The 19,798-nt window shown below is 44.4% G+C and overlaps 2 protein-coding genes across 2 annotated transcripts; both read left to right on the top strand.

Annotated features, from left to right (window-relative positions):
• Positions 1–836: 836 nt before the first annotated feature.
• LOC139395926 (zinc finger protein 883-like) lies at positions 837–6,308 on the top strand. Its single transcript, XM_071143233.1, has 2 exons — positions 837–1,008; positions 4,900–6,308. Exons 1-2 carry the CDS (start codon positions 837–839, stop codon positions 6,198–6,200), a joined length of 1,473 nt encoding a protein of 490 aa, XP_070999334.1. The 3' UTR covers positions 6,201–6,308.
• A 3,357-nt stretch (positions 6,309–9,665) lies between these two features.
• LOC139395929 (zinc finger protein 544-like) lies at positions 9,666–19,481 on the top strand. The gene is made up of 3 exons (XM_071143236.1): positions 9,666–10,037; positions 16,175–16,555; positions 18,740–19,481. The coding sequence occupies exons 1-3, from the start codon at positions 9,809–9,811 to the stop codon at positions 19,258–19,260; spliced, it is 1,131 nt and encodes a 376-aa protein (XP_070999337.1). The 5' UTR covers positions 9,666–9,808; the 3' UTR covers positions 19,261–19,481.
• The last annotated feature ends 317 nt before the right edge of the window (positions 19,482–19,798 follow it).

Raw genomic sequence — 19,798 nt, forward strand, 5'->3', positions numbered from 1 at the left:
GGAATTCCTGTAAACCTTTTATGAGTATGATTTAATGTGGTATTATATACACTGCTCAATGAGTATGATTTAATGTGGTATTATATACACTGCTCAAAAAAATAACGGGAAAACTTAAACAACACAATGTAACTCCAAGTCAATCACACTTCTGTGAAATCAAACTGTCCACTTAGGAAGCAACACTGATTGACAATAAATTTCACATGCTCTTGTGCAAATGGAATAGACAACAGGTGGAAATTATAGGCATTTAGCAAGACACCCCCAATAAAGGAGTGGTTCTACAGGTGGCGACCACAGACCACTTCTCAGTTCCTATGCTTCCTGGCTGATGTTTTGGTCACTTTTGAATGCTGGCGGTGCTTTCACTCTAGTGGTAGCATGAGACGGAGTCAACAACCCACACAAGTGGCTCAGGTAGTGCAGCTCATCCAGGATGGCACATCAATGTGAGCTGTGACAAGAAGGTTTGCTGTGTCTGTCAGCGTAGTGTCCAGAGCATGGAGGCGCTACCAGGAGACAGGCCAGTACATCAGGAGACGTGGAGGAGGCCGTAGGAGGGCAACAACCCAGCAGCAGGACCGCTACCTCCGCCTTTGTGCAAGGAGGAGCAGGAGGAGCACTGCCAGAGCCCTGCAAAATGACCTCCAGCAGGCCACAAATGTGCATGTCTGCTCAAACGGTCAGAAACAGACTCCATGAGGGTGGTATGAGGGCCCGACGTCCACAGGTGGGGGTTGTGCTTACAGTCCAACACCGTGCAGGACGTTTGGCATTTGCCAGAGAACACCAAGATTGGCAAATTCGCCACTGGCGCCCTGTGCTCTTCACAGATGAAAGCAGGTGGATTAGAGCACGTGACAGACGTGACAGTCTGGAGACGCGGTGGAGATCGTTCTGCTGCCTGCAACATCCTCCAGCATGACCGGTTTGGTGGTGGGTCAGTCTTGGTGTGGGGTGGCATTTCTTTGGGGGTCCGCACAGCCCTCCATGTGCTCGCCAGAGGTAGCCTGACTGCCGTTAGGTACCCGAGATCCTCAGATTCCTTGTGAGACCATATGCTGGTGTGGTTGGCCCTGGGTTCCTCCTAACGCAAGACAATGCTAGACCTCATGTGGTTGGAGTGTGTCAGCAGTTCCTGCAAGAGGAAGGCATTGATGCTATGGACTGGCCCGCCCATTCCCCAGACCTGAATCCAATTGAGCACATCTGGGACATCATGTCTCGCTTCATCCACCAACAGACTGTCCAGGAGTTGTAGGGAGGTCATACAGGCACGTGGAGGCCACACACACTACTGAGCCTCATTTTGACTGGTTTTAAGGACATTACATCAAAGTTGGATCAGCCTGTAGTGTGGTTTTCCACTTTAATTTTGAGTGTGACTCCAAATCCAGACCTCCATGGGTTGATAAATTTGATTTCCATTGATCATTTTTGTGTGATTTTGTTGTCAGCACATTCAACTATGTAAAGAAAAAAGTATTTCATTCATTCAGATCTACGATGTGTTATTTTAGTGCCTGTTTTGCATGTTATTTTGGCATTAATGTGCATCACATCAGTTTGCAAACAATGTTTAAATTTTTTTTATTAATAAATATTGCGTTAATAAAGCCGCATACAAACTTTTTTTGCTTTCTTGAGTAAGGCAGCACCAAAGTGCAGGTGTTTCATCCCAGTGTTTTCTGTGGTGGTGGAGCAGGCAGCGGAAAATATGGAGCGAAGGGGTTGGTTCTCTAGTTGCAGACGTTTTACCCCAACCGATGGAGCGAAGGGGTTGGTTCTCTAGTTGCAGATGTTTTTCAGGCCCCCAACCGATGGAGCGAAGGGGTTGGTTCTCTAGTTGCAGACGTTTTACAGGCCCCCAACCGATGGAGCGAAGGGGTTGGTTCTCTAGTTGCAGACGTTTTACAGGCCCCCAACCGATGGAGCGAAGGGGTTGGTTCTCTAGTTGCAGACGTTTTACCCCAACCGATGGAGCGAAGGGGTTGGTTCTCTAGTTGCAGACGTTTTGCCCCCAACCGATGGAGCGAAGGGGTTGGTTCTCTAGTTGCAGACGTTTTACCCCAACCGATGGAGCGAAGGGGTTGGTTCTCTAGTTGCAGACGTTTTACCCCCAACCGATGGAGCGAAGGGGTTGGTTCTCTAGTTGCAGACGTTTTACAGGCCCCCAACCGATGGAGCGAAGGGGTTGGTTCTCTAGTTGCAGACGTTTTACCCCAACCGATGGAGCGAAGGGGTTGGTTCTCTAGTTGCAGACGTTTTACCCCAACCGATGGAGCGAAGGGGTTGGTTCTCTAGTTGCAGACGTTTTGCCCCCAACCGATGGAGCGAAGGGGTTGGTTCTCTAGTTGCAGACGTTTTACCCCAACCGATGGAGCGAAGGGGTTGGTTCTCTAGTTGCAGACGTTTTACAGGCCCCCAACCGATGGAGCGAAGGGGTTGGTTCTCTAGTTGCAGACGTTTTACCCCAACCGATGGAGCGAAGGGGTTGGTTCTCTAGTTGCAGACGTTTTGCCCCCAACCGATGGAGCGAAGGGGTTGGTTCTCTAGTTGCAGACGTTTTACCCCAACCGATGGAGCGAAGGGGTTGGTTCTCTAGTTGCAGACGTTTTACAGGCCCCCAACCGATGGAGCGAAGGGGTTGGTTCTCTAGTTGCAGATGTTTTACAGGCCCCCAACCGATGGAGCGAAGGGGTTGGTTCTCTAGTTGCAGATGTTTTACAGGCCCCCAACCGATGGAGCGAAGGGGTTGGTTCTCTAGTTGCAGACGTTTTACCCCAAACCGATGGAGCGAAGGGGTTGGTTCTCTAGTTGCAGACGTTTTACAGGCCCCCAACCAATTGTTTTTTTGTTTGTTTATCTGCGTTGTATGTAACTTGTTTTTTTACTATTACTAACGTCTCTTATGACCGAAAATAACTTCTAGACATCGGGACCTCGGTGACTCACCACGGCAGAATCATTTTTTCTTCTTTCACCATTCTGACGAGCCCGAGGCGGAGGATATATGTCTCCCTCGGGACCCCAGTGATCTGATTGAAGAGGAGACGGAGAAAGAGAGGTCTGAGGGCGGGCTGCCTTCTGAAGAGTCGGATGCGATCGAAGAAAAAAAAACACTCCCCTCACTTCTGCTAGCAAACGTGCAATCTTTGGACAATAAAATGGACAAGTTATTGGGAAGATTAAACTACCAACGGGACATTAAAAACGGTAACATCTTATGCTTCACGGAGTCGTGGCTGAACTACGACAATGTCAACATTCAGCTGGCTGGTTATATGCTGCTGTACCGGAAGGTTAGAACAGCAGCGTCTGGTAAGACAAGGGGTGGAGGTCTATGTATTTTTGTAAACAACAGCTGTCTAAGGAAGTCTCGAGCTATTGAATTATTACTATACTTTTGCCTGAAGTAGAGTTTCTCATGATAAGCTGTAGACCACACTATCTACCTAGAGAGTTTATCTGCATTTTTCGTAGCTGTTTACATACCACCACAGACTGAGGCTGGCACTAAGACCGCATTGCCTGAAGTAGAGTTTCTCATGATAAGCTGCAGACCACATTACCTACCAAGAGAGTTTATCTATATTCTTTGTAGCCGTTCACATACCACCACAGTTAGAGGCTGGCACTAAGATAGCATTGAATGAGCTGTATTCCCCCATAAGCAAACAGGAAAACACTCACCCAGAGGCGGTGCTCCTAGTGGCTGGGGACTTTAATGAAGGGAAACTTAAATCAGTTTTACCTCATTTCTATCAGCATGTTAAATGTGCAACCAGACGGAAAATAACTCTGGACCGTCTATACTCCACACACAGAGACGCATACAAAGCTCTCCCTCACCCTCCATTTGGCAAAATCTGACCATAATTCCATCCTCCTGATTCCTGCTTACAAGGAAAAATTTAAGAGGGAAGCACCAGTGACTAGATCAATAAAAAAGTGGTCAGATGCTAAGCTACAGGGCTGTTTTGCTAGCAAAGACTGGAATATGTTCCGGGATTCCTCCAATGGCATTGAGGAGTACACCACGTCTGTCATTGGCTTCATCAATAAGTGCATTGATGACGTCCCCACAGTGACCGTACGTACATACCCCAACCAGAAGCCATGGATTACAGGCAACATTTGCACTGAGCTAAAGGGTAGAGCTGCCGCTTTCAAGGAGCGGAACTCTAACCCGGAAGCTTATAATAAATCCCGTTATGCCCTCCAATGAACCATCAAACAGGCAAAGCGTCAATACTGGACTAAGGTCGAGTCGTACAACACCGGCTCCGACACTCGTCGGATGTGGCAGGGCTTGCAAACTATCACAGACTACAAAGGGAAGCACAGCCGAGAGCTGTCCAGTGACACGAGCCTACCGGATGAGCGAAACTACTTCTATGCTTCGAGGCAAATAACACTGAAAAATGCATGAGAGCACCAGCTGTATCGGAAGACTTTTACGTCACTACATTCCTAAAGAAAATAATGTACTTTTTACTCCATCCATACATTTTCCCTGACACCCAAAAGTTGCAGGACAGGAAAATGGTCCAATTCACACACTTATCAAGAGAACACGTGGTCATCCCTACTGCCTCTGATCTGGCAGACACAAATGCATAATTTATATAGCCCCTGGCTATCTGTGCATTTGAAAAACAAGAAAATGATGCTGTCTGCTTTGCGTAATATAAGGAATTTGAAGTGATATATATACTTTCACATTTGATAGTTAAGTATATTTTTTGACTTTTTTGACTGTAACTTTCTATTAAGGTATCTAAAGTTCTACTCGAGTATCACAATTGAGTACTTTTTCCACCACTGCCGTTTTATCATGTAGAAGTTTCATTCAGGTCTTTCTGTTTAACTAAATACTCTGTTTTTCTTTGGCAGGAGAGAGACCAGACTCTCACTTTGACAGCGGGAAGAGTCTTTCAGGGGAACCAGACCCAGGGAAGAGTCCTTCAGGGGAACCAGACCCAGAGACGGGTCCTTCAGGGGAACCAGACCCAGAGATGGGTCCTTCAGGGGAACCATACCCAGAGATGGGTCCTTCAGGGGAACCAGACCCAGAGACGGGTCCTTCAGGGGAACCAGACCCAGAGATGGGTCCTTCAGGGGAACCAGACCCAGAGATGGGTCCTTCAGGGGAACCAGACCCAGAGATGGGTCCTTCAGGGGAACCAGACCCAAAGAAGAGTTCTTCAGGGGAACCAGACCCAGAGACATCGAAACCAGCAGGACGACACCACTGTTCCCTCTGTGGAAAGAGTTTTACTAAGCTACAGAACCTAAGAGTGCATGAGAGGACACACAGAGGAGAAAAGCCTTTCCACTGCTCTCAGTGTGGAAAGAGGTTTACCCGTTTAGAGAACCTGAAACAGCATGATAGAATACACAGAGGGGAGAAGCCTTACCATTGTTCCCATTGTGGAAAGCGCTTTAGGTCATTAGGCACCCTGACAACGCATGAGAGAATACACACAGGAGAGATGCCTTACCACTGTTCCCACTGTGGAGAGAGTTTTAGGTGGTCAGGGAGCCTGAAAACACATGAAAGGACACACACACAAGAAAAGCCCTACCAATGCTCCCTGTGTGGAAAGAGATTTACAGAGTTAGGGTCCCTGAAAATACACAATAGAATACACACAGGAGAGAAGCCTTATTACTGCTCCCAATGTGGAATACATTTTACCTGGTTGGCGAGCCTGAAAACACATGAGAGAATACATACAGGAGAAAGGTCTTACCACTGTTCCCACTGTGGAAAGAGCTTTAGTGGGTTAGTGAACCTGAAACAGCATGAGAGAGTGCACACAGGAGAGAAGCCATACCAATGCACCCTGTGTGGAAAGCATTTTACCCATTTGGGGAACCTAAAAGAGCATGAGAGGACACACACAGAAATAAAGCCCTACCAATGCTCTCTGTGCGGAAAGAGTTTTACCAAGTTAGTTGGCCTGAATAAGCATGACAGGACACACACACAAGGAGATAAGACCTACCACTGCTCCCAGTGTGGAAAGACATTTACCCGGTTAAGGTACCTGAATGAGCATGAAACAATACATACAAATACACTCGAGAAGAAGACATACCACTGCTCTCAGTGTGGAAAGACATTTTCCCAGTCAGAGGACCTGAAAACACATGAGAGAATAGAGAGGCTGTGTTCTGACTTAAGTTTTTGACTGAGAATGTGTGTTTTTGTTTATGCCACATGAAAGCTTACTTAAAAATAGGCTTACAGTGACAAGAAAAAGTATGTGAAATACCCTTTAGAATTTCCTGGTTTTCTGCATAAATTGGCCATACAATTTGATCTGATCTTCATGTAGGTCACAACAACATTAATTTTTCCGTCGCTGACAGCAAGCTGTCCAGGCCCAGAGGCAGCAAAGCAGCCCCACACCATGATGCTCCCTTTTATTTAATTTTAATTTTTTATCTCTGATAAAAAGTTTAAAATGTGTGTTTTGTTTGTACACGTTCATATATTGGATACAAGTATAATCCCTTAATGTTAATTTGATTATTTACATATTTTTTTTAAATGGAAATGGTTAAATAGACCAAATAGACCCTGTTCCGGTCTTGTCCCCTTAAATAGATGAATAGAACGTGCATTTCTTGATTCTAACCTTGGAATCTCTTTTTATTCATTTTGTTGTTTGGTGTCGTCAAGCTAAAGGTGTATGAAATGTGACGACGTTGTTCTGATAACATTGGATAAGTTGTTCATTATGTTCTCTGTTGTCCTGCATACTTAATGCTTCAATGGTTTTGTGTTGTGTGTCATGTTCTGAATGCCAATCCTTTCTAGCTGCGGCCTGATCAAACTGTCTGTTCGCTTAATGGGCTCCTTGTTATGTCATATTCTCAGCAACATTTACAGCGACGCTCATAGACACAAGTACAATAGTGTAATAATACCAGACTGGAAGGGTTAATAATGATGTCAATGCCAGAATGGAAGGGTTAATAATGACGTCATAATGCCAGAATGGAAGGGTTAATAATTATGTCAATGCCAGAATGGAAGGGTTAATAATGATGTCGTAATATCAGACTGGAAGGGTTAATAATGATGTCAATGCCAGAATGGAAGGGTTAATAATGATGTCATAATACCAGACTGGAAGGGTTAATAATGATGTCAATGCCAGAATGGAAGGGTTAATAATGATGTCAATGCCAGACTGAAAGGGTTAATAATGATGTCATAATACCAGACTGAAAGGGTTAATAATGATGTCATAATACCAGACTGAAAGGGTTAATAATGATGTCATACCATTTAAACTAATATTATTATATATTTTGTTTTACACCCTGAAGGGAGCTTCATTTATTTCATGGTACAATCAATGATACGCCGTACTGAATGTATTCAGACCACTGGACTTTTTCCAACATTTTGTTACATTACAGCCTTATTCTAATATGGATTCAATTATCAATCTACACACAATACCCCATAATGACAAAGATTTTAGATATTTTTGCGAAAAAACTGAAAGATCACATTTACATTAGTATTCAGACCCTTTACTCAGTACTTTGTTGAAGCACCTTTGGCAGCGATTACAGACTTGAGTCTTCTTGGGAATGGCGCTACAAGCTTGGCCAACGTGTATTTGGGGAGTTTCTCCCATTGTTCTCTTTTGCTTCACAGCTATTTTCAGGTCTCCAGAGATTTTAGATCAGGGTTCAAGTCCGGGCTCTGGCCGGGCCACTCAAGGACATTCAGAGACTTGTCCCGAAGCCACTCCTGCGTTGTCTTGGCTGTGTGCTTATGGTCGTTGTCCTGTTGGAAAAATGTACCTTCACCACAGTCTGAGGTCCTGAGCGCTCTGGAGCAGGTTTTCATCAAGGATCTCTCTGTACTTGGCTCCGTTTATCTTTCCCTCGATCCTGACTAGTCTCCCAGTCCCTGCCGCTGAAAAACAACCCCATAGCATGATGCTGCCTCCACCATGCTTCATCGTTGTGATGGTGTCAGGTTTCCTCCAGGCATCACACTTGGCAATCAGGCCAAAGAGTTCAATCTCGGTTTCATCAGAACAGAGTATCTTGTTTCTCATGGTCTGAGAGTCCTTTAGGTGCCTTTTGGCAAACTCCAAGCGGGCTGTCATGTGTCTTTTACTGAGAAGTGGCTTCCGTCTGGCCATTCTTCCATAAAGGCCCAACTGGTGGACTCCTGCAGAGATGGTTATCTTTCTGAAAGGTTCTCCCATCTCCACAGAGAAACTTTGGGGCACTGTCAGAGTGACCATCGGGTTCTTGGCCACCTCCCTGACCAAGGCCCTTCTCCTCCGATTGGTCAGTTTGGCCGGGTGGCCAGCTCGAGGAAGAGTCTTGGTGGTTCCAAACTTCTTCAATTTAAGAATGATGGAGGCCACCGTGGTCTTGGATACCTTCAATACTGCCGAAATGTTTTGGTTCCCTTCCCCAGATCTGTGCTTTGACACAATCCCTTTGACCTCCTTGTGTTTTGCACCGTCAACTGTAAGACCTTATATAGACAATCAAGTTGTAGAAACATCTCAAGGATGATCAATGGAAACAGGATGCATTTAAACTCAATTTTGAGTCTCATAGCAAAGGGGTCTGAATACTTACAGTACCAGCCAAAAGTTTGGACACACCTACTCGTTGCAGGGTTTTTGTTTATTTTTTACTATGTTCTACATTGTAGAATAATAGTGAAGACATCAAAACTATGAAATAACACATATGGAATCATGTAGTAACCAAAAAACTAAACTAATCAAAATATATTTTATATTTCAGATTCTTCAAAGTAGCCACCCTTTGCCTTGATGACAGCTTTGCACAATCTAGGCATTTGGTAGAGAGGTAGTTCCATAGTTGTATCTAGTCAGACTAGAAGGGTTCATGTAGATTGTTGGTAGAGAGGTAGTTCTGTAGTTGCATCTAGTCAGACTAGAAGGGTTCGTGCAGATTGTTGGTAGAGAGGTAGTTCTATAGTTGTATCTAGCCAGACTGGAAGGGTTCATGTGGATTGTTGGTAGAGAGGTTGTTCTTTGCATTTCGACTTTGAAATATATATTATATAATAGAATACAGTAAATTTCAAATGCCTCTTCGATTCTCTATTAGGTGTAGTCTAATCTAGTCTATCCAAATATACCTTATGTACAGAAAACCAGCGTGACATGTAATCTAGTAGACAGGACGCTTCTTCAATAACAGCACCTCGATAGCATGCAACTGGCATTACATTGTCAAGACTGGCGTTGTGTGCGCCATGCTCTACCAACTGAACTACAGCAAACTATTCTCACCTCATGTATCCTCGTGTATTCATATGTAGCTACAGGTCTGCATTAAACTATTCTACCAGTATCTATTCATAATGTACATATTCACATGTAACTACACGTCTGCATAGACGAATGTTTTGGCTGTAAGAAGTCAGACAAAACATATTTGCTCATCTCTAAATGAATAAACAATGTAGTGAATATTTTTCTAAACTGCGTTACCCATTCCAGTCAGCTGACCGCGATACGCGACCTTCAGTTGGTGACGTCATATGTACTGGACCACACGACACCGGAAGCTGTTTCAACAACACGGATACTGACTCATTCAACCACCTCTTTAGCCTGGTAGCCAACATACAACCGAAAACAAGCTCTTTAGACCATTTTTCTGTATATTGATCTCGGTATTTTTTTAACACAATACTCTTTACGTATCTACTATTTAACTTAAAGTAATTTGCTTGTTAAATGTGTTGATTATACTGAGTCTAGCACTAAGCTTATCGTTAATGCTAGCTAGCCCGACCATGAACTCACTGAACGACTACCCTCCTGTTAAAGAAGAGGCGGTCTGCTGGACGGAGAAAGAAGCTCTGGGGCTGAACATTGTCCTGAAAGAAGAGAAAGAACATTTTAGAGTGAAAGAGGAAGAGGAGGCTGTAACATTGAACAAAGAAGATGATGATCTTTTGGGAGATGAAGGAAAGGAAGAGGAGACTGAAGATCTGATTAACACCAGTGAGTACGGTCTTAAAAACACGGCCAGAAACTCTGCAGTTGTTGAACTAATGTGTGGTTTTAAAGCCAAAGGGACATTGCACTGAAATGTGCACCTCATCAGAACCCAAATATAAGCTTGTAAAGCTCCGTTGTGTGTAAACAATGCAAATGTAAACAAACACTGTATTTGACTCAAAACGTGTTTAAAACCATAATTTTGATCTCATGGTGGGTCCTTGCATCCACAGCTCTGTCTATGAATTAGAGATGTTCCATTTGTTCAAACCCTCAGCTACTCTCCCCTATCTGTTTATTAGGACAGCAGAGATATAAAACGTTTAATAACCAATAAGCAGTATGATATTTCTGGCTCTACCTTTCTCACTCATTATTATTCATGATCCATTCCCCCCCCCCCCCCCCCCCCCCCCAAAAAATGATTTTATTTAACCAGGCAAGTCAGTAAAGAACAGATTATTTACAATGGCAGCCTACCGGGGAACAGTGGGCTGTTCAAGGGCAGAAGGGCAGAACAACAGATTTTTACCTTGTCAGCTCGGGGATTCGACCCAGCAACATTTCAGTTACTGGCCCAACTCTCTAACCACTAGGCTACCTACGGAACCCAGCAACATTTCAGTTACTGGCCCAACTCTCTAACCACTAGGCTACCTACGGAACCCAGCAACATTTCAGTTACTGGCCCAACTCTCTAACCACTAGGCTACCTCCCGAACCCATCAACATTTCAGTTACTGGCCCAACTCTCTAACCACTAGGCTACCTCCCGAACCCAGCAACATTTCATTTACTGGCCCAACTCTCTAACCACTAGGCTACCTACCGAACCCATCAACATTTCAGTTACTGGCCCAACTCTCTAACCACTAGGCTACCTACCGAACCCAGCAACATTTCATTTACTGGCCCAACTCTCTAACCACTAGGCTACCTCCCGAACCCATCAACATTTCAGTTACTGGCCCAACTCTCTAACCACTAGGCTACCTACGGAACCCATCAACATTTCATTTACTGGCCCAACTCTCTAACCACTAGGCTACCTACCGAACCCATCAACATTTCAGTTACTGGCCCAACTCTCTAACCACTAGGCTACCTACGGAACCCAGCAACATTTCAGTTACTGGCCCAACTCTCTAACCACTAGGCTACCTCCCGAACCCATCAACATTTCAGTTACTGGCCCAACTCTCTAACCACTAGGCTACCTCCCGAACCCAGCAACATTTCATTTACTGGCCCAACTCTCTAACCACTAGGCTACCTACCGAACCCATCAACATTTCAGTTACTGGCCCAACTCTCTAACCACTAGGCTACCTACCGAACCCAGCAACATTTCATTTACTGGCCCAACTCTCTAACCACTAGGCTACCTCCCGAACCCATCAACATTTCAGTTACTGGCCCAACTCTCTAACCACTAGGCTACCTACGGAACCCATCAACATTTCATTTACTGGCCCAACTCTCTAACCACTAGGCTACCTACCGAACCCAGCAACATTTCAGTTACTGGCCCAACTCTCTAACCACTAGGCTACCTACGGAACCCAGCAACATTTCAGTTACTGGCCCAACTCTCTAACCACTAGGCTACCTACGGAACCCAGCAACATTTCATTTACTGGCCCAACTCTCTAACCACTAGGCTACCTCCCGAACCCATCAACATTTCAGTTACTGGCCCAACGCTCTAACCACTAGGCTACCTACCAAACCCATCAACATTTAATTTACTGGCCCAACGCTCTAACCACTAGGCTACCTACCGAACCCAGCAACATTTCAGTTACTGGCCCAACTCTCTAACCACTAGGCTACCTACCGAACCCATCAACATTTCAGTTACTGGCCCAACGCTCTAACCACTAGGCTACCTACCGAACCCATCAACATTTCAGTTACTGGCCCAACTCTCTAACCACTAGGCTACCTACGGAACCCAGCAACATTTCAGTTACTGGCCCAACTCTCTAACCACTAGGCTACCTACCGAACCCATCATGTTATTATCCACATTAATATACAAGTGTTCAGAAACAGTTTCTGTGACTCGTATGACACAGTACATTATTTACCGTTGTTAGGTTCTAATTCTCAGAGGTAAAACTCAACGGAAAAAACTGAACCAGAGGATCAATCCAGCTGGATTAGACAAAAATCCTCCTCCTGCACATCTGTACAAACATTGTATCTTTACTGGACTTTACTGCACTTTACTGCACTTTACTGGACTTTACTGGACTTTACTGCACTTTACTGGACTTTACTGCACTTTACTGGACTTTACTGCACTTTACTGGACTTTACTGCACTTTACTGGACTTTACTGCACTTTACTGGACTTTACTGCACTTTACTGGACTTTACTGGACTTTACTGCACTTTACTGGACTTTACTGCACTTTACTGGACTTTACTGCACTTTACTGGACTTCACTGCACTTTACTGGACTTTACTGCACTTTACTGGACTTTACTGCACTTTACTGGACTTTACTGCACTTTACTGGACACTAAATAATACGGGCTACACACTTTTCTTCCTCCCTTAACATGGCCTGACCTCGAACCCCCCCTTCATCACTAACCCATGGCTCTCTCCCCTTATCAATGTCTGCCACATGTGATTGCTTCCCTGCACTCAGTCGTCCAATAGGATCCCTGATATAATGTAAACGTTATACATCACCCTCTCTCCTCTTATCAATGTGATCACCTCCCTGCACTCAGTCTTCCAATAGGATCCCTGATATAATGTAAACGTTATACATCACCCTCTCTCCCCTTATCAATGTCTGCCACATGTGATCTCTTCCCTGCACTCAGTCTTCCAATAGGATCCCTGATATAATGTAAACGTTATACATCACCCTCTCTCCCCTTATCAATGTCTGCCACATGTGATCTCTTCCCTGCACTCAGTCTTCCAATAGGATCCCTGATATAATGTAAACGTTATACATCACCCTCTCTCCCCTTATCAATGTCTGCCACATGTGATCTCTTCCCTGCACTCAGTCTTCCAATAGGATCCCTGATATAATGTAAACGTTATACATCACCATCTCTCCCCTCATGTTCATGAATAAGTATCTTTCATATTCTCAGAGCCCAACACCATTCATTTCTGTTGGGAACAACATCATCTGAAACACAAACAAAACAAACTGCAAATGTATCCAACAAGTTTGTAGAGTCACAAGCTTGATGTAGTCATCGTGTTCTAGGAATATGGGATCAAATATTTTAATACACATAGAAATTAATTTTGTCCAATTACTTATGAGGCATTCAAATGTAGGGACTAGATATTTTATTTCTAAATGGTAAAACTGATATGTATGAATATACCCTCAACTAAAAGGTGACATTCTGTTCCTTTGTCTCATATGAAACATTTGATCTCAAATCTAAAATGCTGGAGGGAATACAGAGCCACATTAAACTGTTATCTTCCCTGTCTAGATAAATACGTAGGGGAACACAGAGCCACATTAAACTGTTATCTTCCCTGTCTAGATAAATACGTAGGGGAGTATAGAGCCACATTAAACTGTTATCTTCCCTGTCTAGATAAATACGTAGGGGAGTATAGAGCCACATTAAACTGTTATCTTCCCTGTCTAGATAAATACATAGGGGAACACAGAGCCACATTAAACTGTTATCTTCCCTGTCTAGATAAATACATAGGGGAACACAGAGCCACATTAAACTGTTATCTTCCCTGTCCAGATAAATACGTAGGGGAACACAGAGCCACATTAAACTGTTATCTTCCCTGTCCAGATAAATACGTAGGGGAACACAGAGCCACATTAAACTGTTATCTTCCCTGTCTAGATAAATACGTAGGGGAACACAGAGCCACATTAAACTGTTATCTTCCCTGTCTAGATAAATACGTAGGGGAGTATAGAGCCACATTAAACTGTTATCTTCCCTGTCTAGATAAATACGTAGGGTAACACAGAGCCACATTAAACTGTTATCTTCCCTGTCTAGATAAATACGTAGGGGAACACAGAGCCACATTAAACTGTTATCTTCCCTGTCTAGATAAATACGTAGGGGAACACAGAGCCACATTAAACTGTTATCTTCCCTGTCCAGGTAAATACGTAGGGTAATAGTTTAAGCAATAAAGCCTGTATACCACAGGAATGACAACCTGATCAATAATACCACAGGAATGACAACCTGATCAATAATACCACATTAAATGGCAACCTGATCAATAATACCACAGGAATGACAACCTGATCAATAATACCACAGGAATGACAACCTGATCAATAATACCACAGGTATGGCAACCTGATATAATACCACAGGAATGACAACCTGATCAATAATACCACAGGAATGACAACCTGATCAATAATACCACAGGTATGACAACCTGATCAATAATACCACAGGAATGACAACCTGATCAATAATACCACAGGTATGACAACCTGATCAATAATACCACAGGAATGACAACCTGATCAATAATACCACAGGAATGACAACCTGATCAATAATACCACAGGAATGACAACCTGATCAATAATACCACAGGAATGACAACCTGATCAATAATACCACAGGAATGACAACCTGATCAATAATACCACAGGTATGGCAACCTGATCAATAATACCACAGGAATGACAACCTGATCAATAATACCACAGGAATGACAACCTGATCAATAATACCACAGGAATGACAACCTGATCAATAATACCACAGGAATGACAACCTGATCAATAATACCACAGGAATGACAACCTGATCAATAATACCACAGGAATGACAACCTGATCAATAATACCACAGGAATGACAACCTGATCAATAATACCACAGGAATGACAACCTGATCAATAATACCACAGGTATGACAACCTGATCAATAATACCACAGGAATGACAACCTGATCAATAATACCACAGGAATGACAACCTGATCAATAATACCACAGGAATGACAACCTGATCAATAATACCACAGGTATGACAACCTGATCAAAAATACCACAGGTATGACAACCTGATCAATAATACCACAGGAATGACGACCTGATCAATAATACCACAGGACTGACAACCTGATCTACATGAATGGAGCTTAGATAGCCGTTAGATGCAGTTTCCAGTATACAGTATCAGTCCACACCACCCCACCAACCAGTATACAGTATCAGTCCACACCACCACCCCACCAACCAGGAATGGTTTTAACTAATCCAGATCACTTCTTTGAAGGGAATAATCCACATGCCAGAGAAGGACTAAATTGCTTTCATGGAGGACTGAATCAGAGGACAATATATTTTAATCGTGAGAAAAAAGCTATTGGTTTTCTACCCAAAGTTGGAAAGAAATTGTTGTGATCCATTTAATAAACACAGCAAAATTTATAAAAAAAACTTGTGGCAATAGCAGGAACAGCGGCATCTAGTGGGCAAAACCCAGAGTGGGTAAATGTCAGTCCTCTAGGTGAAATTAAGATTGTAACAATGACACTCCATTATATATATATATATATATATATCATTATTTAGACGTATTGAGGGAAAATCAAGGACTGAAAAAAATGGCAGAGTAATACATTATTTAAATTCATGAGGTGATTGGGGGACTAAACCTGATAGTATAACATTAGTAGTAATTATTGTTTTATATACAACACTTTTCATCACAAAGACCATCTCAGACTGTAAAAACTAACAAAACACATGTAGAGATCTGGCAGGTCTTGGTGATGGTCTTCCACAGCTTCAGATGATACGGTGTTGTTCAGTCAGACAGTTCAGAAAGGCTGGGCAGTAGTTTAAAAGGAGGGATCAGCGATGTCACAGAAGGAGCAGCGATGTCACAGAGGGGGCAGCGATGTCACAGAGGGGGCAGCGATGTCACAGAGGGAGCAGCGATGTCACAGAGGGGGCAGCGATGTCACAGAGGGGGCAGCGATGTCACAGAGGGGGCAGCGATGTCACAAAGGGGGCAGCGATGTCACAGAGGGGGCAGCGATGTCACAGAGGGAGCAGCGATGTCACAGAGGGAGCAAGTTTTATCATGTAGAAGTTTTCTTCAGGTCTCTAAGTATTTAACTAAATAATCTGTCTTTGGCAGGAGAGAGACCAGACTCCCACTCTGACAGCGGAAAGAGTCCTTCAGGGGGACCAGACCCAGTGACACCCAAACCAGGGAGACGACATCACTGCTCCCAATGTGGAATGAGATTCTCCCTCTCAGGGGACCTAAAACGGCATGAGAAAAAACACACAGGAGAAAAGCCTTTCCAATGTTCCCAGTGTGGAAAGAGTTTTACCTGTTTAGGGAATCTAAATCGGCATGAGAAGATACACTCAGGAGAAAAGCCTTTCCAATGTTCCCAGTGTGAAAAGAGTTTTGCCTGGTTAAGGAGCCTGAAGAAGCATCAGAGGATACACGCAGGGGAAAAGCCTTTCCAATACCAAGGGACCAGCCAACCTTTTGATACAAGATGCAGTGGTGAGTATCAGAACTGTCACCAGTGATAAGAGAAGTGGTGCTGTATGGTAGATGGCATCCAAATGTTTAAGGGTAGTGACTGCTGCATTCTGGGAAATGGTGTCACCATAATCAACAACTGTCAGGAACAGTTGACTGTACAATCTGATTTCTGCTGTTTAGGGAGAGGCAAGATCTAAAAAAAACATCACAATACCCCATAATGACATCACAATACCCCATAATGACATCACAATACCCCATAATGACAAAGAGAAAACCCATGTGATGGTCAACAGTGTTGAAGGCCTTGGAAAGGTCTGGAAATAAAGCAGCACAATGATGTCTGTAATCTAAGCCTGTGCTGCCCAACCCTCTTCCTGGAGATCTACTGTCCTGAGGGTTTTCAGCCCAACCCTCTTCCTGGAGATCTACTGTCCTGTAGGTTTTCAGCCCAACCTTCTTCCTGGAGATCTACTGTCCCTGAGGGTTTTCAGTCCAACCCTCTTCCTGGAGATCTACTGTCCCTGAGGGTTTTCAGTCCAACCCTCTTCCTGGAGATCTACTGTCCTGTGGGTTTTCAGCCCAACCCTCTTCCTGGAGATCTACTGTCCTGTGGGGTTTCAGCCCAACCCTCTTCCTGGAGATCTACTGTCCTGTGGGTTTTCAGCCCAACCCTCTTCCTGGAGATCTACTGTCCTGTAGGTTCAGTCCAACCCTCTTCCTGGAGATCTACTGTCCTGTAGGTTTTCAGTCCAACCCTCTTCCTGGAGATCTGCTGTCCTTTAGGTTCAACTCTCGTCCTGTAGGTTCAGTCCAACCCTCTTCCTGGAGATCTGCTGTCCTGTAGGTTCAACTCTCGTCCTGTAGGTTCAGCCCAATCCTCTTCCTGGAGATCTACTGTCCTGTAGATTCAGCCCAATCCTCTTCCTGGAGATCTACTGTCCTGTAGGTTCAGTCCAACCCTCTTCCTGGAGATCTACTGTCCTGTGTTATTAAAGCCACCAAGTCTTTTTAACACCAGAACCACATGGGCCCCTCCTTGAAGTTAATGGGCAGTCATTCTGTTAGTGAGCATTTCTCCTTTGCCAAGATAATCCATCCACAGGTGTGGCATATCAATAAGCTGATTAAACAGCATGATCAATCCATTTTATTGGTGGAGGGCCCTCTTGGTGATGGTCTACCACAGCTTCAGATGATAAGGTGTTAACTAGACTAAACCTGATAGTATAACAATAGTAGTGATGGTCTACCACAGCTTCAGATGATAAGGTGTTAACTAGACTAAACCTGATAGTATAACAATAGTAGTGATGGTCTACCACAGCTTCAGATGATAAGGTGTTAACTAGACTAAACCTGATAGTATAACAATAGTAGTGATGGTCTACCACAGCTTCAGATGATAAGGTGTTAACTAGACTAAACCTGATAGTATAACAATAGTAGTGATGGTCTTCCACAGATTCAGATGATGTGTTGTTCAGTCAGACAGTTCGGAAAGGCTGGGCAGTAGTTTAAAAGGAGGGGGCAGAGATGTCACAGAGGGAGCAGCGATGTCACAGAGGGGGCAGTGATGTCACAGAGGGAGCAGCGACGTCACAGAGGGTGTAGCGACATCACAGAGGAGTTAGCGACGTCACAGAGGGGGCAGAGATGTCACAGAGGGAGCAGCGATGTCACAGAGGGAGCAGCGATGTCACAGAGGGAGCAGCGATGTCACAGAGGGAGCAGCGATGTCACAGAGGGAGCAGCGATGTCACAGAGGGAGCAACGACGTCACAGAGGGGGCAGCGATGTCACAGAGGGGGCAGCGATGTCACAGAGGGAGCAGCGACGTCACAGAGGGTTTAGCGACGTCACAGAGGAGGCAGCGATGTCACAGAGGGAGCAGCGATGTCACAGAGGGAGCAGCGATGTCACAGAGGGGGCAGCGATGTCACAGAGGGGGCAGCGATGTCACAGAGGGGGCAGCGATGTCACAGAGGGGGCAGCGATGTCACAGAGGGGGCAGCGATGTCACAGAGGGAGCAGCGATGTCACAGAGGGGGCAGCGATGTCACAGAGGGGGCAGCATCAGTCAGTTACTCAGATCGGAGCTCTTCACCAGGCTCCTCCTCTAACATGGAGACAGTTTTATCATGTAGAAGTTTTATTCGGGTCTCTAAGTATTTAACTAAATAATCTGTTTGTCTTTGGCAGGAGAGGGACCAGACTCTCACTCTGACAGCGGGAAGAGTCCTTCAGGGGAACCAGACCCAGTGACACCCAAACCAGCGAGACGACACCACTGCTCCTACTGTGGAAAAAGTTTTACCCGATTACTACACCTGAAATCACATGAGAGAATACATACAGGAGAAAAGCCCAACCACTGTTCCCAGTGTGAAAAGAGTTTTAGGTGGTTAACGACTTTGAAACTCCATGAGAGGACACACACACACGAAAAGCTCTACCGCTGCTCCCTGTGTGGAATGAGTTTTACCAAGTTAGAGGCCCTGAATGTGCATGACAGGACACACATAGGAGGGGATAAGCCCTACCGCTGCTCCCTGTGTGGACAGAGATTTAACCGGTTAAGGCATCTGAATAAGCATGAAATAATACATACACAGGAGGAGAAGACATACCACTGCTCTCAGTGTGGAAAGACATTTTCCCAGTCAGAGGACCTGAAAACACATGAGAGAATAGAGAGGCTGTGTTCCGACTTGTGTTTTTGACCTGAGAATGTTCTTTTTCTTTTTTTTTCTGCCAAATGAAATCATTATTGAAATAGACCTACTTTTTTTGTCTTAGTTTTCATCTGGAGACTGACATGACTCTCCTGTGAGGATCCAACGATGTCTAACATACTCTGTTACACGGAATCATGGCTCTCTCTCTCTCCAGATACACTGTTGCCATGACTCCTGTGAGGATCCGAGGATCAGGTTACAGTGGATCAGCGTCCAATAGAGGGAGGGAGGGATATGGGGGTTTTATGACACCTCACCATCGATTGTAAATTGCAGACTATTCCTTTTGCAGACTATTCCTTTTGGGGTCTAATTTGGGCGACTGGAATGTCTCTTTGTTACCGAGAGATTCTTAGACGACCCAAAAAACTTCAACATCAAACAATGGACACTGGGACAATATATTCCAACATCCGAATGTTGGGAACGATGAGAGATGGAATATGGAAAATGTGATGTCTATTTTGTGATGTCATTAAAATGGTTATAAATAGGTTTTAATGAAAGCATTAACTTCAAGAGC

This window comes from Oncorhynchus clarkii, unplaced genomic scaffold (assembly GCF_045791955.1).
Source record: "Oncorhynchus clarkii lewisi isolate Uvic-CL-2024 unplaced genomic scaffold, UVic_Ocla_1.0 unplaced_contig_422_pilon_pilon, whole genome shotgun sequence".
NCBI classification, from domain to species: domain Eukaryota; kingdom Metazoa; phylum Chordata; class Actinopteri; order Salmoniformes; family Salmonidae; genus Oncorhynchus; species Oncorhynchus clarkii.